Raw genomic sequence first — 23,036 nt, forward strand, 5'->3', positions numbered from 1 at the left:
AATACATCAGGTGCAGAAATATATTTTTTTGGAAAATGGAAGGATTTTAAAGTGCACCTTATAGTCCGAAAAATACAGTAATTTATTAAGCTACAGTTTTTGAATTAGACAACAAACAGGCTCACTTTTCCACTCTTCGATATCCAGCTCCCGGCTCTCAAAGCTCTGGTCATATGGATCGGCCTCTGGTTCATCATCAGGATCATGGTACTGCGCAAAGTACGGGTGGGCCAGGGCTTCCGAGGCTGTGATCCGCTTATCTGTGTCCAGAACCAGCATCTTCTCTAGGAGGTCTACAGCTGAGCAACAGGAAAGCAAGAGAAACCAATAACATACACATCTATTACACACAGAACTATGCTAGTCTAGTATTGTGTAAATGTTAATAATATATCAATTCTGATATAGAGCTCTGTTAATAATGCTAATAAGCTGTAGGAGCATTACCTAATGGGTTTGCACCAATGAATACATCAGCAAAGTTCCTCTTTGGCATATGTGGCAAGGAATTGATGTAGTTTCTGGCCTGTGAAGAAAAGACACAAACAGTCTCTGAGACAATATTTCAATATGTTAGGACTAAAAGTATGTCTACATCCTTGAAGCAAAGAGGTGGTCTTATTGTTATGTCGGATCAGTTTAAATATCCTCAAACTGCATTTTTTACATAAATCAGACACTGGAGAATAACTAAACTGACATACAGCTCTACAGCTACTCCACATCAGTATTTACAATGCTAAATATCACACATGCTGAACATGAACATAAGCAGCACTATTGCTGGTGTGCACTAGAGCTAGATGCCCAGTGTTAAAGCTACAAGCACTGGCACACACTCCACCATGCCAGCATGACAAAAGAGAAGTTCATCATCCCAAGCCTGCAGTTTACTGTGGTGGGTTAGAAACTGGGTCAGAGATGTGTCTGAGACAAAAAAGCAGGCAGTAGGCAGAAGAGGGGGATGGGGTGGTGGATAAAGGATAAAGGATAAACCAGGACAAAGAGTGTCCTCTGAATAACAGAACACTGTAGACTGAAGAACGCTCGCTTCACAGCGAAATGAGTTTGAAGACAATTATATCTATTATCTGAAGGACGAAGGAATAATCTAGGCCAAAAAGTCAAATTTAAACAGCTTTCCCCACAAATTTAGTGCATCAGACACTTTAGGTTAGACATTTTTGGGGTTCATTGAGGTTTCTAATATTAAAATAGGCTAAAAAAATGTAACAGTATATATCCTGTCCATACTATTCTCCAATTAAAGTGGCAGGAACTATACAAGCAAGTCGATTCAGTCTAAAGCAATCAGGGGGGCATTCAATGACATGGCAAAAGTCATGGGACAGCAGTATGTAAACTGATCATCAAGTGTTACCTCAGGAAATGGCTTGTTATAATGAGGTGTTATCTTGTAAGCATGGCATGATAAAGAGTGCCAGATTGATGGGACATTGAATTAGTGGCTGCAAGTTAGACCGCAGAAGGCATTACCACCCACAGTGGACAGCGCAGTGGATGGTAATGATCATGAAAATGTCCCATGACACGTAACATGTAAGTTTATCTAATATCTAAGTCTAAACACCAAACATATTGGCTGGATTAAGAGAAGAAAACTAACTTAGGCCTACCTATGGCCAAACATGTTGGTTGATACCCCTTGTAAAGCACGAGCATTCAGCTGCTTTAACTCATTACTACACATTACTGACACAGGTGTCCCAATATTTTTGTCCATATTGTGTAGTATGTGTGGGTGTACTATAGGGTTCCTTGCTCACCTCGTGGCTGGGCATCCTGCTTATTAGTGAGGCTGGGGGAGTTCCAGTCAGGCGCATTATCTGCTGAAGCTGGTTTATATCTTAGGCACCCAGGTCAAGGGGCTTACAATGACAATACATTAGTTCAACACCATCAGCAAAACGCGACCTAAACTTACCCTAAACCCACTGAACCCAGTGGGTGGCTGGGATGGCGGGAGCACACCATTTTGGGGCATCAGAAACCAGAGAAAATAATGTATTAAAAGGGACAGGAGGTGGGCAGATCAGTCATGCGATATTAGATGCAATATATGTCCATACACACAATTACACACCCAGACAGACACACACAATGCCAAGAGGAATTAATCCAGAAGTGAAAAAAATGCATACTAGGAATGCACCGAATAATATAAATTGTACAGAATATTTTATAACGAACAATGAGGCCCACACCTCACCCCCTCTTAATTTATATACATATGATTATATAACACTGCTGATGTAAATTTAAGATTATATAGCATGGCTGAGGGAACTTCACGATTAATAGCATGGCTGAGGTAAATTTATGTTTAGAATAGCACTGCAGAGCTATATTTACGATTTTAACAGCACTGCTGTTGTAAATTTGTGATTAGAAAAGCATTGCTAATGTAAATTTATGATTAGAACAGTACTGTTGATGTAAATGTATATTTAGAATAGCAATGCTTGGTAAATTTATGATTAATAGCATGGCTGAGGTAAATGTATGATTAGAAAAGCATTGCAGAGGTAAATTTCTGATTGTAACAGCACTGCTGTTGTACATTTCTGATTAGAAAAGCACTGCTCTGCTAAGGTAAACGTATGATTAGAACAGCACTGCTGAGGTAAATTTATAAATAGAATAGCAATGTTATGGTAGATTCATGATTAGAACAGCACTGCTGGGGTACATTTATAATTAGAACAGCACTGCTGATGTAAATTTAGAATTAGAATGGCAATACTGTGTTAAATTTATGATAAAATAACATGGCTGAGGTAAATTTACGATTGTAACAGCGCTGCTCATGTTTTATAAAATGTATAATTAGTTTTGTGGATTTATTTGATTGTGTTTTGTGGATATGTCAGCTAGGAAGATTAAGTATGGTATTCAATACAACAGGCAATTTAATTTAAACAATGGTAAAAAAAGGTGCCAAAATGAATAATAAAAAAAAAATTGTTTTCGGTTTTGACCAAAAACCTTAATTTCGGTGCATCTCTAATAAACAGACAGAAGAATTAAAGGATGATAAAAGCATCAAAAGTGAAGAACACTGCATGACAGTGACTCTACCAGCCGCTAGCCCCCTTTTCAAATAATTAGGCATCTATCTAAACATTACAGCCCATGAGTCACAGTGTAGAAGCATTCTATCCGGCAATTAGGCGACCCTACTACTGCAGAAGACAACAGTGATTCATGCCAGTGAGAATTGAGGAAATAAAAGCCTGGAAACTGAAGACATGCTGCAGAAGCTCTGGGTGAACTGCGGCTGAAGCGAAAACGCAGTGATCAGAGTGGATCGCCACACTCAGGCAGAACTGAGGGAAAACAAACAAAACTCACAGACTCTGAAGATATTTTCATCAAGAGCTCGGGCCCTGGGGTTCCGACGAGCAGCATGATAAGCTTCAACTGATCAATATCTTCATGAGCAACATAAAGGAAAACGTAGGGAGTGGGATGGGCTATGAAAGCGGGGGGTTGCAGGAACAGAAGTCAAAATAAAACAAAAGCTAAAATCAAACAAGCTAACAAGCTAAATCAAATGTGACAACACTGACGTTCAACTCAGTCACACAGAGTACAAAACCCCAACTCATCTGATCAATACTAAAAAAGAAACCTGGACACACAAATGCTGTACTCTGTTTTACAACTGGATTATTTAGCCTAATACAGATTATACCAGTTAGCTCTAACACATTAGCACCACTATCAAGCAAACAGTAAAGTAAACAGCTAGTTCTTAAAGATGCATAAGAATTTGAACCAACTGGTCAAGATCCAAAGTGTGTGATGCTTAGACACCTGGATCAGAACATCTTCAAAACATCAGTCAGGTCCAAGAAAGGAAAACTGATGAACTGGTGACAGGGTCATGAGTAGGTCTATTGATGTTCAAGTTGCACCTCACAACTCACAACAAACAAAACAATAAGATTCTTAAAATGGTCTGTTGCTACCATTAAACTTAGTGGCAGATAAAAAAGAAGCCCATCTGTGAAGGTCATCTTGTGATGTCTGTGCTTCGATGGGTTTAGTGCTATACAACATTAAGCAGGTGGTGTTAATGTTTTGGCTGATCAGTGTATCTAGACAGTGGGTGGCACTATTCAGCTTGTTTCTGGCTATTCAGCATAGTAGAGATAAAATCTGACTACATACTGTGGATTTTCTCAGTTGATACCAAAGTTTACTATTTTACTTATTTTACTGAAGTGAGTCTCAAGAAATAGGCAGCTGAGACAATGAAAGATTAGGCCTGACACACAGATTCTACAAGCCAAACAGACTGACTCAGTTGCATTCAGTAATGTGTTAATGCATTTCACAACGCAATGCAAGTGTGAGCTCCATTCTGAGCATTGCCAAGTTGTCTTGTACCACTGGCATGCTTTAGAAACTGTTATGGCACTATGATTTGTCCTCAAAAAGCTCCGCGGTACAGTAGCTAAGCTCCGCTGTACAGTTAAAAAGCTCCGCGGTACAGTTAAAAAGCTCCGCGGTACAGTTAAAAAGCTCCGCGGTACAGTAGCTGAGCTTCGCGGTACAGTTAAAAAGCTCCGCGGTACAGTTAAAAAGCTCCGCGGTACAGTTAAAAAGCTCCGCGGTACAGTAGCTAAGCTCCGCGGTACAGTTAAAAAGCTCCACGGTACAGTAGCTGAGCTCCGCTGTACAGTTAAAAAGCTCCGCGGTACAGTTAAAAAGCTCCGCGGTACAGTTAAAAAGCTCCGCGGTACAGTAGCTGAGCTCCGCTGTACAGTTAAAAAACTCCGCGGTACAGTTAAAAAGCTCCGCGGTACAGTACCTGAGCTCCGCTGTACAGTTAAAAAGGTCCGCGGTACAGTAGCTGAGCTCCGCTGTACAGTTAAAAAGCTCCGTGGTACAGTTAAAAAGCTCCGCGGTACAGTTAAAAAGCTCCGTGGTACAGTTAAAAAGCTCCGCGGTACAGTAGCTGAGCTCCGCTGTACAGTTAAAAAGCTCCGCGGTACAGTTAAAAAGCTCAGCGGTACAGTAGCTGAGCTCCGCTGTACAGTTAAAAAGCTCCGCTGTACAGTTAAAAAGCTCCGCTGTACAGTTAAAAAGCTCCGCTGTACAGTTAAAAAGCTCTGCGCGACTGTAGGACAGGGAAAGTCTTTGTTTTTACTGCCTCTCCCTATTAGGCTACAGAGAGTCGTGTAGTGTTGTGTTTCGGTGTTTGTTGTTGCGCCGCTAAAGTATGGAGGATGAAGAAAAAGAAATCCAACCAATTTGAAAGAATCGAAAAAAAATTTAATCGTGACCCCAAGAATCGATTCTGAATCGAATTGTGTGATTCTCAAAGATTCGCAGCCCTAATGGAAACATAACTACTGAAACTAAGTGGAGAAAAAAAAAATACCCATAAAGCAGTGGCAACTGTGCAGTTAATAGCACTTTATTACAGCATGGATGCGAGACCATGGATAGTCTAGTGAAAAGTGCAGCAACTACAGAACCAGTCAGAGCCAGCTCCAACATGTCCGAGCAGTTTTAAACAGTATCTGATTCTCTAAACCCTACAGAGTGAGGGGTTAAGCAGTGTGTGTGTGTGTGCAGGAGGCTGCTAGTGGATCAAGTGTTTGGACAGTGGCTAATAGCAGAGGGAAAGGGTCATGCACTCAGATGAACTAAAACAGTGAGGCCACCAGCTGCTGCAGCCCATGTGCCAACAATAATAAAGCAATAAAGCACACAATAAAAAGAGAAAGGAAAAAAGAAAAGATAAAACATGCAGCATAGCACAAAAAATGAGTGTAAACAGTACTTTCCAAAAGTTCTGAATGGGCTTCTGCTTACAATTCATGGAAACTGCTTAAGGGCTTGGAACAAACATGACTGGGTAATGCATGGAATCAGTCTTAGGGGCATACAATCCTCTAAACAAATCACTCAGCTAACACAGAATGTTGCTGTAACGTTAGATTTTGGTTCACACAAGGTTATTTTAAACCTTTATTTAAAAAAAAATAATAGGTCAGTGCAGTTCTCAAATGGGAACTAAGAACATTAGGTAATGGTTGCCTTAAGGTTTTATTTCTTGTATATATTTTTTCCTGGAAGGTTTTCTCATGATCCAGTAAAAAAAAAAAAAAAAAAAACAACAAAGAACAAAACTATGTTTTAGATAGCCATAACATGAAAAAGAGAGAACCAAAGGACAACCAAAAATGACAACAATTTTATAATCTGATTACTGCAGAAGAGTATCAGAGTGTGACAGTAACAGATCAAAGGGTTTACCATGAACCTGGGAAAGCAGAAAACTTGAGTTTACATGATTTAGACAATAATCAGTTTTTCGCTAAGCATTCAGCCAATAATCTGACAGAATAAGACATGAAGCACAATCCAAACTTTGTGCTGTGGCACAAAGCAACAACATGAACATATATCAGCCAGAATGTGACGATTATTTTAAAATTCTTTAGTTTTTGCTTCAGAGTGAATAGACTGAGACATCAGAGTAATACTCTGAATAAATGTATACATCCACTTAAAGTAAATACCATTACTGAGCTAAAAATCAGATTTCATCAACAAATTTTGGTATGGTATTTTGGTATGATGTTTACATGACTACAGAACATTTACATAATATGAATAAATCAGTTAACTTCAGTAATCTACCACTAAATAAAGATAAACGACTTCACACTCTGCCGCCTCTTCACTAGCAAACAAACATCAAGATTGATGCCCTAGGAAGCCGATGAAGGGATGTGAGGTCATACGTGGGATCAAGTGAACTGGAAACATTCTTCTGCAGATGTTTTCTTTGAACCACACACTACGTTTGATCTCTCGGAAAAGGCCAGGATCGTAATTTTGAGTGTGTGCGTTCCAAAGGCCACATGGTTATTATAAGGGCTCTGGAGCACAGGGGCTAATCTAGTAACTCCTGGCACTGCCTCTGTGGACCAGGCTGAGCTGAGCTGAGCTGGGAACTTTGTTGGTGGGAAAAAACTGAGCAAAGTTCATGTTATTGTCAAGAGACGTGGGTATTGTGACTCACTAGGAGGCTGTGTTACATTAGGTCATTCACCCTTCTATTGAAGGACCTGTGGCAAAGTTGAACCCAAGTTGTCCTAAGAGCCCCTCAGAACTTCTGATGCTCCTATTATTACAATAACAAGCCAAAAGTCATTGGAGAGAAGTAGGTACAGTACATTAATCATGAAGTGGCTTTACCTCAAGGGATGGAGAGCTTGGGAACGCCTCAAGGTGTTATTTTGTAAGTAAGTGCGAAGAATATTTACTTTCAATATTCAAGTTCGGAAGTCTGAGAATTCTGGGCATTTGACATTCTTTAATCCACCCACAGTGGCCAGAACAGCACAGTGGGAGGGAATGATCATGACCGGCAGCATCTGGCTAGAACTGTCCATGCAAACAAGCAGGCAAATACACATTTGATGCATTTGACATTCTATGCGCATATCCCACACGTAAAGCTCTGGAAAAAAAATAAGAGAGCACTTCAGTTTCTGAATCAGTTTCTCCAATTTTGCTATTTATAGGTCTATGAGTAAAATGAATATTTTTGTTTTATTCTATAAACTATGGACAACATTTCTCCCAAATTCCAAATAGAAATATTGTCATTTAGAGCTTTTTTTTTTTTTTGCAGAAAAGGAAAGACAGCTGAAATGACAAAAAAGATAATGCAAATAATGCAAAGAAAGAAAGTTCATATTCATAAAGTTTTAAGAGTTCAAAAGTCAATATTTGGTGGAATAACCCTGTCTTGTCATGTTCTCCTCCACCAGTCTTACACACTGCTTTGGAATAACTTTATGCCTTTACTCCTGGAGCAAAAATTCAAGCAGTTCAGCTTGGTTTGATGGCTTGTGATCATCCATCTTCCTCTTGATTATATTCCAGAGATTTTCAATTTGGTACAATCAAAGAAACTCACCAATTTTAAGGGGTCTCCTATTTTTTCCAGAGCTGTACGTCAATGCAGCATTCTTTAGCTTCTGTAAGACATGGCAAAAGCCATGGAACACCATACTAGTTCCAGTCCTATGATAAGTGGCTTGTCAGTGTAGGTGCTTCAAATCCTGGCACTTCTAACATTCCAAATCCCATTAAGCCCTTCATGGATTTTCTGGATCATGTGTGATAGATTAGGGCTGGAGTTCAGCTCTGCAGACTTGTACAAAGGATCAGAAGGAGCAGGATTGGGCCACCCAGACTGAGGGTCCTTTCACACCTACCTCAATCCAGACCAAAGGACTAAAATTAGTGTGACCAGAGAAATGACCTGGATTAAATGAACCATGGTTCGGTTTGTCTGCAGCATGAAAACACTTTTATAGATGGTTCAGAACCTTGGTTCACACCTCCAGGTGTGAAAAGAGCTCTGAACCACCACAGCAAAGCAATTCCTGAAAATGACAGGGAAGTTTTGTGCAAGAAGGATACGGTCAGTGCCAGGGAAGAGTGTCCGTCCAGTGAGAAGCTCTGCCATAATGCAGCCGACGGACCAGATATCCACTGCAAAAAAAAATAAAAAATAATATATTTTTTTTTATAACACCAATAATGTTCTAGATGACATCAGTCATGTCTTTAGTGTAAATCAGAGGTACAGATAATTCTAGAAGAACAAATTCTGAACAAAAAAATCTATATATATATATAGAGTATCTGAAACACACTGATCAAATTGAGAGACTCAAAAAACAGGTTCTTACTGTATTTACTGTATTTCAGAGGATAGAACTGAATTTTTAGCAAACAAAATTCTTTGGCCAATAAAATGTGTTAAACGGCAGGTTTAAGCTTTACTCACCCTTACTAAATTAAAACAAAAAAAGGTAATAAAAAAAAATACGAGCTAATCTTAGCCTTAGTATTTGTTTGTTTACCAAAAGGCTGTCTGCCTTTCTCTCTTGTACTCATTCTGTATATAATTTACTTTGTTCTTTTAGCATCTCTTTAGCTTTAATTTAATGCAGTACTGTCAAAATGGCTAAGATGAGCATTCTTGCAAAAATAAATGAAAAATATTTAATATATTTGAAATAGGATAATTAAACGATTTTTAATATATACACAGCTCTGGAAAGTTCATTTTCATAGTTTTAAGAGTTCAAAAATCAATATTTGGTGGAATAACCCTGTTTTTTAATAATAGTTTTCATGCATCTTAGCATTTTCTCCTCCACCAGTCTTACACACTGCTTTTGGATAACTTTATGCCACTCCTGGTGCAACAACTCAAGCAGTTCAGCTTGGTTCGATGGCTTGTGATCATCAGTCTTCCTTTAGATTATATTCCAGAGGTTTTCATCTTGGTAAAATCAAAGAAAATCATTTTTAAGTGGTCTCTTATTTTTTTTACCCAGAGCTGTATACATACACTATGTAATATATAATGTATGCAATGGTAAAAAAGGGTGTTAATTAAATAGAAACCGGTATTCAGTATTTGTCCAAATGTTTATTTTTGTTCAATTTTATTTTCATGCAAAAATGTATAATTCAGTGCATCCCTAGTAAATTACGTACTTCACATTGTTTCAAATTGCATAGCCTTGTAAGATGATAAACGAGTCTGAAATTACTGTAATAATGGCCCTCCTATAACCCTACCCGTCATGTTGTAGTGCATCCAGTTCAGCATGATCTCTGGGGCACGGTACCACCGCGTTGCGACGTAGCCCGTCATCTCGTCGTCTGTGTGCCTCGCCAGCCCAAAGTCCAGAATCTGCACGCAGAGAGCGAATGTGGGGGGGGGAGAATGGTCAGTCATAAACTCTGAGACACTTACCTACTCATTTAATGAGAGCTCATCATGCCTCATCTCACCATCTGCTTTCTGGACTATAAAAACGGTGCTGGTCCACACAGGTTAGCGGGTACAGTACAAACAATAACAGGGCAGGGTGGGAGCAAAGCATTTAAGGTCATCAGGGTAGACCAGCATCTCACACTTACACACACAAACACACTCAGACAGGCAGACACACCGACTGACCTTCAGTTCACAGTCTTCATTTACTGCCAGGTTGCTAGGCTTTAGGTCCTGCAGATGGAGAGAGAAATATTTCACTGGTAGGAGCTGGAAGGCATTAGTGATGTTTTATCAAGTGCAACAAGGGCAATATGTGGGTATATGTTATCGCTGCTGTCATAGCAATACAATAACCTTTATATGTCATCAGATAAAAAAAAAATGAAAAGACAAAGAGATAGACTTAATTCTTTTAGACATGATACTGTATGAATTAGAACAATTACAAAAAGTTTGTAAAGTTTTACCAGATTAGCTCTTAATCAGCATGAGTTTACATTTTAGCTTGAGTTTGATTGTTCAGCAGTAGATTGGGATACCTTCATTCCTACCCTCTGGAGTTTGTTTTAGGGTCTTTCTTTAAAACACACATAATGTTTCTGTCACTAAGTGCTGTTATTTTCCTTGGTCTACCTGTTTGACATCTGGTACCTAGTACACCAGTGATGACTTTCTTCTTAAGGAAAACACTCCAAATGGTTCTACTGGCTATGACCAAAACTTCTCACTAACTCTGATTGACTTTCCATCTTCTCTTAGCTTCAAAATTGGTAAGTTTTCAAGCATTGACAGTTCTCTGGTTTCATGTTCGTTACTTCTCTAACTTTAAATGCACGGTCTGCACAGGCAAACCCTACAAAATCTGAAACTGAGCGTAGACATTCAGCACTGTGGTTGTTTGAATAATCAATGTAACAATTAAACTACACCTGGGCAACAACACACACCTGACAGTCACATGTTAAAAAGAGATTGCCCTCACTGTTCCAATACTTTTGGAGGAGAGTGTACACTATGCTGACCAAGACATGATTACTTAACTAGCTTACCACACTATAGGGTATTTTTTTTAACCTAGATGACCAGACTTTCAACCATCTTGATCATCAAACACTAGCTTAAACCATCTGAAAGCAGCTGCCAGCATAAGCTTTGCAGACTCATATGTGTACCTCTAAAATTGGCATTTCAGTCTTGTAAGCATTTTGAGGCGCAACACAAATCTAATGTCACAGAAGTCTGATGCCATGGTGTTGCTAAATGGTGATGCCAGACATATTTTCTGTACCCATGAATCTTACAGAGTCATAGTGAGAGCAATAAAAGTCACTCACCAGACTAACGACTAAAAAAAAGAACAAGCTCCATTAATAGAGTGAGACATTACGCTAAAGCTCTATTACACTGGGAGGACTGGGTGAACAAAACACTCGTTATATGATCAGTAGCACTGAAAAAAACATAATGGCTGACTTACTCTGTGGATGATGTCCGCTGAGTGGATGTACTAAAGAGGGAGAGAGAAAAAGAAAGACAGATCGATCAATTTTAGTGAAAGGAAAAAATCATTTATTTGCAGAAAGTAAGAAATGGCTAAAATAACAAAAAAAAAGAAAAGAAAACAAGTTCATATTCCTAAAGTTTTAAGAGTTCAGAAATCAATATTTGGTGGAATAACCCTGGTTTGGTTTTTAATCACAGTTTTTATGCATATTGGCATGTTCTCCTCTAGTCTTACACACTGCTTTTGGATAACTTTATGTTCAGCTTGGTTTGATGGCTTGTGATCATCCATCTTCCTCTAGATTATATTTCAGAGGTTTTTAATGTAGTAAAATCAAAGAAATGTATCATTTTTAAGTGGTCTCTCATTTTTTCCAGAGCTGTAATGCATGTAGGTCTGATGAGAGCACTGGTACTGGTAGTAATACTGTGTTTAAAAGACACAGAACTGTCTGTACTGTACTGGCTACTCAATATCTGCTAGCTATGAAGTAACTAAAGGGAAGCCCATACAGCTATGCAGATTTGATACATGCTATGCTAATAACTTGGCAAATAATAAAGCCATACACAAAATTTTACTGCCATTTATTTTTTTCCAGATGTAAACTTTACATACAAATATTTAAGTCAAAATTAATGTTTTTCATGCTCATTTTTTTTTTAACCTTTGCTTTTTTTCTCTTAAAGCGACAGTCTGTAAGTTTGGGGGATTTAGAGACCCCTCTGGTGATAATGTATAATTACACTAGATTTGCCATTCTGACTTCTCCATGTTTGCAGTAGCTCCTATTGTTCATCAGCACTACTAGCAGTGCCACATTCTCAGGAAACACTAAGCCAGTGACGTTTGGGAAAAAAAAAAAAAAACACCTGAGGAAACCTTTCAAACCACTCTGTTTTTTATAATTAATATGATTGGCTTTGTGTGGATGGTTGCTGAAGCCATTTTTTTACAATATGTTGCCCACTCTTCTCTCAAAAATATGACTGCTTTCAATTTCAAAGAAAAAACATCTTAGGGAACTCTGCTTTAATTCTAAGTCTGTTCATTCCTAGCATTAATTAAAAAAATCATTAAGTAAAAATCTACACTCAAACCACATTCACAGACACTTGACCTGCAGCAAGTCAAATGTGAACACATCACAGTATCTTTATGAGCTAAAAGTGAAAGATTAGATGTGACAATATGACTGAGGGTCACAGAGCAGCCCTGATTATCATTTAGAATGCTTTCAGGAACAGGAAACTAACCTTCAGGCCCCGTAAAATCTGATAGATGAGGAACTGCACATGGTCGTCCGTCAGCTTCTGGCATTTGACGATGTTGTTGAGGTCAGCGCCCATCAGGTGAGTCACCAGGTACCTGGTAATCAAGAGAAACCAAAAGGAGTCAGCAACAAAACCCAACCAGCTATTAAACTGGCTTTTAGGGGGCACGCTTAAAACCAGTGACCTTTATTATTTTACATAGACAAAGCAGAATAAGCACTATAATAGAATAAGAAAAATTATATACAATAAAAGACACTATTTACCCAATTTACTACTTATTTAGAAACTGTCTGTTTTCCAGCTGAAGGATTCAAGCAGTAAATTTCACTTCAAGCTGTAAATTTCAAAATGTGACTTGAGTAGCATTGCTGAGGTAACTAAAGTTGCACTGCCGAGGGTCTAGCTAAATGTGTGACTAGAAAAGCACTGCTTAAGTAAATTTATGACTAAAATAGCACTGATGAGGTAAATGTGTTGTGCTTTGGTGGTGTGTCTGCTGGGATATTAAGTGCTAATTGGTCAATAACTACTTTTTACTTTTTAACTCTAGTTTTGTAAGTGCTTTTCTTCGAAAAAAAAGCTATATTTATTCAGCATTTGATATTTATTGAGTGGTAAAAAAAATTGCAAAAACTCTATATATTTGGTATCTGATATTTTGCCAACAATTTTTACCAATAATTTTGCTATTGTGCAATCCTAACAATACATAATTCTAACATAGTCTTCACAATGTTCACAAGCACAACTGTTGTTGATCACTGATTACTGGAGAAACCTGGTAAAAAAAAAAAAAGGCCCTATATATTTTTTTTTACAGTAAATATCACTGAACAACAACAACAGTCTTATTTTGCTGCTTTCTTACATTTTGTCATTAAAACCATCAGAAGTGCAGCAGTATAGCTGCCTATGTGTAATGTAAGTAATAAATAAAATACACTACTAACAGTGTATAGTATGCACCTGTATTCACGCAGCGTAAATCAGATGTCTGGCAAAATTTCAATAATCAAAGCAATAAGACGCCATGAAATGTCCAGGCTGCTGCACTCATAGTGACAAATAGGCCAAAAGCAGCTGGAGTTAGGCCTCGACTTGCAGCTTGTAAAGGCCATTACTTGCTCAGCCCCGGCAGAGAGCAGTATAACGCTGCTGGCTCAGTGCCAGGAGCTTTCAACTACGCTGTTCTATGGAAGGAATCTGAGAATCTCCAATACTGACCCGACCACAACTGCTCAAAGCTAAACAATACAGAAAGCTCAGCCTTCTCAGCTCAGCCTTATAAATGCTTTCCATTAAGTGCAGCAGTTCTGCAGAGGGGATGTGGTTAGTGCTCAATCACACACACATACATACAAACACACACACATACATTATAAATATTTCTTGCTAAATTTGGCCCTATACTTATCCCCACTGCCCCTGTTTGACGTGCAGTGCCTGGGTATTTATACAGTGTATTCTTATCTCTAGTCTCCATGCTTCTCATGGACAAGACAGTAAATATGGTATGCAGAATAGCACAGTATATATATGTATGGCTTCAAATTACATACAGGACATAAGATAACACGTATGCAATTGCATATACAATACATACAGACATTACACACTGCATGTGCATATACAATATGTACACATGCACACAGTCATAGACTAAAAGAAAACTACGCAACCCTGATTGCTGCAAAACTCGGCATGCAGTTTTGTCTCAGGCAGATGGGTAAATAATTAAAGGTGTGGTCTGATTAGACACTGGGTCTTGCCACAAGCAGGCATAACAGTGCTTTACCCACTGCCCTATGAAAAGGCTCTTCGAGACTACTTTTGGGTAATGTACCTCTTAATGAGAGATCTTCGAGTGCGTGGTAGAGGCATGTATAGTGTCAAAGACATTTTGCCCAGTTGACAGACTTTGAGAGAGGGTGAATCAATGGACTTAGCAAAGCAGGATGGTCACAATCACCTTTGTACAGAAGTGGGCATCAGATACTAAGTGGTAAGCGCCACATACAAAGTGGTGAAAACCACATACTAAGTGGTAAGCACCAGACAGACTGCTACGTTGTGCTGTGCACATGCTCTGCAATCCCCCATCAAGTTATATCCAGTGTGTGTGTGCCCAAAGGTTTTTCCACAAAATAATACCTCCTGCCTTGTGCACGTCTAATAAGAGTTAGCTGGCTATTGTTAGTTTTGGGCTTATAGCTAACTCTAGCTACATAGCTAAAACATTTCCAACTGAAATAAAGTAGTTAACATTAGCTAACCTAGCTAACGTTAGCTAAAACATTCCCCAATGAAATAAAGAAGTTAACATTAGCTAACCTAGCTAACATTAGGTAAAACATTCCCCACTGAAATAAAGTAACTTTAGTTAACGTTAGCTACACTAGCTAACGTTAGCTAAAACATTTCCCACTAAAATAAAATAGTTAACATTAGCTACAGTAGCTAACGTTAGCTAAAACATTCCCCACTGAAATAAAATAGCTAACATTAGCTAACCGAGCAAATGTTAGCGTAAACATTATCCACTGAAATAAAAGTAGTTATGTTTCATAGTTCCTGACCGCCAGGGCGGTGCTTTAATGTGGATGAATGTATCACTGCCGTGCCCACGGCGAACCGAGAGTAGTATACCAACGAAGTCACTCATGTGACACAGCGTGTGACGCATGAAGGGGTATAATACCCCCTGGCACTCGCTGCTCCTCCTCTTTCTCTTCTCGCCCAGAACCGATTGAGTGCAGCTCGTTCAGAGCTTCGGTTTTTCCGACCTCTAGAGCTGTTTTTCTTCATCTTCTCTTGGATTATTGGATTATTCGCCAGTGCTCACACGAAGCTTGGTGCTCCAAGATTCGAGTCACTGTGCTTTTCTTCGTCGAGGCTCAGCACGGTGAGTACACTCCACGGTAGCTCGAGCATAGCTTCGGTACCTCTTAAGCTATCTCTGCCTTAGCTGTCTGGTGCTCGGTACACCGAGTTCACGCTAGCGTGCAGCGTAGCACTCGACACTTGAGGCTTGCCAGTGGCTAGCGGCCACTGTGGGCGGCTTTTTCAGCGCTTTTCCCGGAGCCGTGGCCTAGCTAGCGCAGCGATGCTATCTCCGATCGGCTGCATGCAATGCCCGGCCATCCGCTATGGAGCGCTTTCTAACCGCGTGGACTCGGTGGTTTCGGAATTACACCAGCTAAAGAGCCTGATCTTAGCTATGAACAGCCAGACAGAGAACCGAGCGGACAAGACCCCCTCGGCTGAATTGATAGAGGCTGCTTCACCAAGGCGGGAGGCTGATTTTGACATCCTGTCCACAGCTGCCTCCAACGCGGATTTCACGCAGGGATCGGCTCTCGAGCATGAGATGGAGCTTGGGTCTTTTCCAACAGCTCTCCTGTACCTCCACTCTCCATGTCTTCAGGCGAAGCCAGGGGAAGTGAGGACCCACCCTCCGCAGCTTCTCGCAGGGCTTCGGTGGAGGAAACTATTAAGTTAGCATTGGCCAGGCTTGGCCTGGACACACCAGCAGCGGGGAGTGTACGCTCTAACGCGCTGTTCAAGCGCCTAGAGGCAGGAGATTTCGCGGTGCCGCCATGTCAGGATTTTGTGTCCGAATTCTCGGCTGCCTTTAGGAGTGAAAAAGCATGTCGACCGACGGAAACGGCGCGCATGCTAGCATCTATGGCCGGAGCGGCTGACAATGGGTTGGCCTCCATGCCTGCGATCGACCCCTGTGTTGCTTCCACGGTGGTTTCGCCAGACGAAGCGCTTTGGCCGGAGCCTCGCTGCCCAAGCACGGAGTGTAGGCGCACGGACGAGCTGGTTGTCAAGATGCACAACTCAGCGACGCGGATAGGTAGACTGCTGAATTCTCTCTGCATTCTGCTCATCGCGCTGCAGAATTCCCCCGCATCCACGGAGGATTCACATAGCTCAGAGGAGCTCCTGAACTTGGCCCTCTTGACTGCGGGCTATATGACCCACGATGCTGGTCGGCTCGTAGCTACGAGCCTGCATGCTCGACGCCAGGTGTGGCTAGCCCAGTCTTCCCTGCCCGAACCGTGTCGAGCCACGCTACGGTCTGTGCCTCTCAAGCCCGGGTTTCTCTTCGGGCCAGCAGCCAAGGAAGCCCTGGAGCGGCGCTCCTCCCTGACGGAGGCTCGGAAGCTACATAGTGCCGGGCAACCGCAGAGTTTTCGTTGCCCACTGCAGCGAGTTCGAGGGCACGATCGAGAGAGGCGCTTCAGCGCCGCAGCTCCGCCGCCGCGTCCCGCAGGCCCCGCAGCTCCGCCGAGGCCGCCTAGGCGACACTCCCACCCTCCCAAGCCGCGCACAGCTGCTGCGACTGACCGCCGCTGACGCGTTACGGCCGGTGACACTGTTGCTCTCGCCATCACATCTGGCTTATTGGGAAAAGACGGTCTCAGACCCGTGGGCCCTGAGCACCATGACAGAGGGTTACAGACTGCAATTTCGTCGCCGGCCACCATTATGCTCTCGCCCTACGGTGACCAAAGTTCGGGATCCCGTCCGGGCTGCAAGCCTCTCGCGGGAAATCAGTTCTCTCCTGGCCAGAGGGGCTATAGAGTTGGTAGACCCTCAAGTTCACCCCGAGGGGTTCTATTCAATTTATTTCGTTGTTCCAAAGAAAGACGGCGGTTTGAGGCCGATCTTGGATCTCCGTCGGTTGAACAGGTTTCTGAAGGTTCTCCCGTTTCGGATGTTACACACCGCAGCTGTTCTTCACGCGGTCTCCGAAGCAGAGTGGTTTACCCTGGTGGACCTCAAGGATGCTTATTTTCACGTTCCAATTGTTCCAGAACACAGACGTTTTCTAAGGTTTGCTTTTCAAAACAAAGTGTTTCAGTTCAGAGTTCTGCCGTTCGGCCTTTCACTGGCACCAAGAGTGTTCACAAGATGTATGCGGGCGGCCTTATCCCCCCTCATGGCCCAGGGGCTAAAGATTTTACCGTATCTCGACGATTGGCTGCTGTGTTCCCCCTCGGAGCAGAGGGCTCACACAGACACACTCAGATTGCTGCAGCACACGCAGGCGCTGGGGCTCGCGGTGAACTGGAACAAGAGTGCTTTGACTCCAACTCAGAAAATAACCTTCTTAGGCATGGTCTTGGATTCGCGTCGCATGCTGGCCACCCTACCTACAGCCCGCGCCGCGGATATATTATCGGCTGTTCACAGCCTCAGACGAGGCGCCAAGGTGCAATACATGAGGCTTTTGAGACTGCAGGGACTTCTCACAGCTGCTGCACAGGTTGTAGCGTTGGGAAAGCTCCACATCCGACCGTTCCAGATGTGGCTCATCAGCTTAAGGCTGGACGCTGTATGGCACAGGCGCACACTCGTTCGCATTTCCAGCGAATGTTTGACTGCCCTCGATGTCTGGAAATCTACACCCTTCCTGCTGTCAGGGGTGACGATGGGTCAGATTCCTTCTGGCAGAGAAGTGATCACTACAGACGCTTCAGCCACCGGTTGGGGGGCCGTTTGGAACCACAGAGCTGTACAAGAAACTTGGTCCAGGCGGCAAGCACGGGACCACATCAACATCCTGGAGTTACGAGCGATAGCGCTCTCTCTGAGACATTTTCTCCCGGTGCTCCGCGGCAGACATGTCTTAGTGAGATCAGACAATATCTCAGCAGTTTATCACGTGAATCACTTCGGCGGAACGAGGTCCCGCAGGCTACTGGCACTTGCACAGGAGCTCTGGACGTGGGTTCACCCCAGAGTGTTGTCTCTAAGAGCATCTCATGTGACGGGCACCACCAATGTCACGGCGGATGCACTATCTCGCCATTCCCTCCACCCAGGGCAATGGAGACTGCACACAGGTGTAGTGCAGCTGGTGTGGGAACGGTTCGGAGAAGCCCAGGTGGACCTGTTTGCCTCACTGGACACAACACACTGCCCTCTCTAGTTTTCGGAGACAGCGCTGTACAGCCCGTTGGGCCAGGATGCCCTGGCTCACAGCGAAGCGGAGATGTGAGCTGCATGCGCTATCTGTCAGCCCCTTGTGTTTACAATGGGGCTTGAATGATTGCAGTGTGAGACTGAGGCCGAACGCTGCGTTTCTGCCTAAGGTGTTGAATCCTGCTTTTGTGAACCAAACCATTGATCTTGCAGCCTATGTGGACAGTTCTGATACCAGGAGACTGAAATTGTGCCCTGTGAGGGCTCTACGGGCTTATGTGTCAGCTACGACGGCTGTTCGTCAGACGGATCAGCTGTTTGTTTGTTTCTCTGCTGCAAAGTTGGGAAAACCATTTTCGAAGCAGCGTTTATCCCACTGGCTGGTGGAGGTTATTCAAGGGGCCTACAGGGCTGCGGATCGTCCCCTGTCTGCCCCGACTACAGGACATTCTGTTCGAGGTATCGCCACATCTTGGGCTGCGCTTTGAGGAGTGTCTCTATTGGAGATTTGTGCAGCGGCCACATGGTCGTCACCATGCACATTTTCTCGTTTCTACAGTATGAATGTGGCAGCCGCCGAGGGCTTATCTACGGCGGTTCTGTCCGGAGTCTCCTCGTGACATCGCTGGTATGCTTCATCCACATTAAAGCACCGCCCTGGCGGTCAGGAACTATGAAACATAACGCTAGTTACGTATGTAACTGTGGTTATGTGAATAGTGGATGACCGCCAGGGTTCTTGGTCACTCGGATTGCGAGAAGAACCAGGACTTGAGGAAGAGCAGCGAGTGCCAGGGGGTATTATACCCCTTCATGCATCACACGCTGTGTCACGTGAGTGACTTCGTTGGTATACTACTCTCGGTTCGGCATGGCAGAGATACATTCATCCACATTAAAGCACCGCCCTGGCGGTCATCCACTATTCACATAACCACAGTTACATACGTAACTAGCGTTAACATTAGCTACCCTCGCTAACTTTAGCTGAAATATTTTCCACTGAAATAAAAGTAGTTAACTTTAGCTAACCTAGCTAACTTTAGCTGAAATATTTCCCACTGAAATAAAGTAGTTAACATTAGCTATTTGGTGCTCACCTCTAGGTATGTGATGCTAATCACTTTTTACGTAAAAAAACATGTCCCTTCAGGGGACATGCTATAGACTGGAACCATCTGCTAGCGATAATTTTAGGTTTTGCTGTATGAGTTGGAGGATGGTGGCCTTGTGAGCAAGTGCTTCAATTCTGTCCTTGCTGAAGCGCAAAACACTGCCCAAACTTTTGATGTGATGAATTTGGGGCCACTGCATACAACAGATACCTCTAGAAGTGATGAAAGGAACACTAGCAGCTCAGCAATTTATGCAGGACATCCTGCAGCCACATACACTATTGTTGCCTCTTGTGGCAGAGCATCCATCCAACTGCCATTTTTCAGCAGGACAATGCTCACTCACACACAGCAATGGTTTTTAAGGGAATTTTTCTACCAGATCACCAACTTTATCATCATTAAGAGCATTAACGAAATACGCAGCTTCGGCTAACTTTTAGTATGCAGGATCTACAGGCCCAGCTGCAACATCTGTGGATAAATGTTGGATAATGTGCTGCAGGATACCATATGGAACCATACGGTATGCCTCAATGCCCAACTGGGCCTTATCTTGTATCCAGGCTAGAGGTGCCCAGTAGTGTAATATAGCCTTCCTTCACTAATACTATTATCATTCCACATAGACATGTACTGTACTTGTTAGACTATATTATTATACATTGCTTTTTATATATAAAATAACAACTGGGCATTTTTATTTATGACTACAAATGTGTGTGTTTGTGTCCGTCTCTGTTCTAGTGACCTCAGATGGCCTACTGAACTGAGTGAAGCAAGGGCAGTCTGCTCGGGTGTTGTACTGGGCAGTGAATCTACAGTGGGCGGAGCATGTGGTGTGTTTGTGATTACTGGGTGGACAGACGAAAACACAAAGCTCAAAAACAGGACGGCACTTCAAGAAAATCCTGGCAACCTCTGCGCTGGGTATATTAAGTATATTTCCAATAATTCCCACATGGGAATTTCCGATGTTCTGTGCCTGGAATTTTTCCCCCACGTCCTAAAAACACACCCTCCTCCCCTTACAGAGGAGGAATAAATACCCTCTAACAAGGCAAACCATTAAGCTATGAACTAAGGGTTTGTGCTATTGCAAAAATACTTGGACTTTTACAATACTTGTTTTTACAGTACACAACAATGTATTACAGCAGCATAAAGACTGGAACCAGTATCTATATACGTTTATTGTTCTAAACTTATGACACTGATTATATACTCAGAAAAGCATATTGTGATTCTACGTCTCTCATGTTAATATGCTGCGTGCCTGTCAGCCCACCTGCCTCTTCATCTGCCTGCCATTCCATCTATTTGTCTGCCTGCCTGCTTAAATGCCTGCAATTCCCCTTCCACCTGCCTGCTTTTCAGCCTACCTCTCCGCCTACCTTTCTGCCAATCCACATGCCTGTTCCTCAGCCTACCATTCCCTGTCAACCTCCCTGCCTGTCCATTTGCCTACATACATGTCTCCATATGTGTCTGCAACTCTGTCTGCATATTTGTCCACCAGTCTGCCTGCCTTTTCATCTGCCTGCCATTCCTTGTCCACCTACCCACCTGCCATTCCCTGTCCACCTATCCACATGCCTGCCTGCCTGTTTATCTGTCTGCCATTCCCTGTTCATCTACCTGCCTGCCTGCTATTCCTTGTCCCCCTACCTGCCTGTCTGCCTGCTATTTCCTGTCTACCTACCTGCCTGCTATTTCCTGTCCATCTACCTTCCTGCCATTCCCTGTCCACCTACCTGCCTGCCTGCTATTTCTTGTCCCGCTACCTGCCTGTCTGCTATTTCCTGTCTACCTACGTGCCTGCTATTCCCTGTCCACCTACGTGCCTGCTATTCCCTGTCCACCTACATGCCTGCCATTCCCTGTCCACCTACCTGCCTGCCATTCCCTGTCCACCTACCTGCCTGCCTGCCATTCCCTGTCCACCTGCATGCCTGTCTGCTTGCCCGCCTGCCAATGTCCGTCCACCTGCCTGCCTGTCTGCTTGCCCACTTGTCTGTCTGTCCACCTGCCTTCATACATGTCTGCACATTTGTCTGTCTGCATTTGTCCACCAGTCTGCCTGCCTGTTCATCTGCCTGACATTTCCCTGTCCACCTACATGCCTGTCTGTTTCTCTGCCTGTCTGCCTGTCCTCTTGCCTGCCTGTCTGCCTACATGCCCCTCTGTCTGCATATTTGTCCGTCTGCTGTTTATTCCAGCAGCTGCAGCATGCCACAGAGCAGCGAGGGTTACTGCACATCGGAAATTATTTCATTAAGGGGGGATGAAGCTCTGTTGCTATAGTAACTGTGGATATTCCCAGCACGTGTCCGGCCATGGCGTTCTGACTCGTTCCGCTTAAGACCATCACACGGCACAGACACACACGGCACAGACACACACACGGATCAGAACAGTCCCTTCAGCTCAGCTTCCACAGGAGCAGCATAACAGGGGGATTATCAACAAGCACATGAAGAAGCAGAGGGGGAGTGTGTTGTTTGGGGGGTGAGGAGAGGGGGTGGTTGTGAATAAACGAGCTATGGTAGACACATAAGTCCCACTCCCCACATACTCCCCCCCCTCCCAAATGCTGCCCACACATGCAGAGGTGGGCAGAGATGCAGCCAGACTCTCTCTCTCCCTGTCTTACACACACACACAAAAACACAAACACTGAAACGAGTACTAGTCTGAGTCATCACTGCCAAGTGCCCAGCAAGTTGACTTCCTGTCAGCTGTGATTCGTTGTCTTTCCTCTCCCCAAAATGGACCTCCTCCTGTCGTTCTGCCCAGTAACCAACCATACACACATTACACACATAGACTACTGCTTGCATCCCAACACACAATCTTTTCTTATGCAATTCAGAAAATAGTGTGTGTGTCTCATTCAGATTGTTTAAGTCTGAAATCACTGATTAAAAAAAATAATAATAATAGTAATAATAATAATAATATTAATAATAATAATAATTCCAGTCTGATCCAGCAGAGCAGGAAAAATACTCGGTTGGAATCACGCAACTGAGACATAAAAAGGATTTTCAGAGTTCAAAAATAACAAAAGTGCACACAAATACAAATACAACACTGCCTATTGTCCAAAGTATTATCTAAGTTTATTCTTTTAGCACCTTCACTAAATACACATGCTTCTATGTTTGTGCACATACATCATGGTAAGTGGTTTAACACATCGAAGATAATGCATGCATTAATATTCACTAAACACCATGCCTGAACACTTATATTTACTAATGGAACACCTCTTCACGCCTGTCAGCTGAAGCTCAGGCACGTTGTGAACTTCTGAGGAAACTGGTTTGTGCAGACAATTACAGCTCAGGGAACAA

The 23,036-nt window shown here is 42.8% G+C and overlaps 1 protein-coding gene across 2 annotated transcripts in view; it reads right to left on the reverse strand.

Moving 5' to 3' along the window:
- The window catches only part of mapk14b (mitogen-activated protein kinase 14b), a 46,897-nt gene that overhangs the window by 6,479 nt on the left and 17,382 nt on the right, over positions 1-23,036 (reverse strand). Inside the window, exons 4-11 of one of the 2 annotated variants that reach the window (XM_007247729.4) lie at positions 12,611-12,722; positions 11,328-11,357; positions 10,034-10,081; positions 9,649-9,763; positions 8,476-8,547; positions 3,373-3,452; positions 448-526; positions 126-299 (exon numbers count right to left, since the gene is read on the reverse strand). In XM_007247729.4, the coding sequence (XP_007247791.1) occupies positions 126-299; positions 448-526; positions 3,373-3,452; positions 8,476-8,547; positions 9,649-9,763; positions 10,034-10,081; positions 11,328-11,357; positions 12,611-12,722 (710 nt within the window). Of the gene's footprint in view, positions 1-125; positions 300-447; positions 527-1,787; positions 1,868-3,372; positions 3,453-8,475; positions 8,548-9,648; positions 9,764-10,033; positions 10,082-11,327; positions 11,358-12,610; positions 12,723-23,036 lie in introns of both variants that reach the window. The other variant, XM_007247728.4, reaches the window with a different exon arrangement.

The sequence above is a fragment of the Astyanax mexicanus genome, chromosome 24 (assembly GCF_023375975.1).
Source record: "Astyanax mexicanus isolate ESR-SI-001 chromosome 24, AstMex3_surface, whole genome shotgun sequence".
Classification (NCBI taxonomy): Eukaryota; Metazoa; Chordata; class Actinopteri; order Characiformes; family Acestrorhamphidae; genus Astyanax; species Astyanax mexicanus.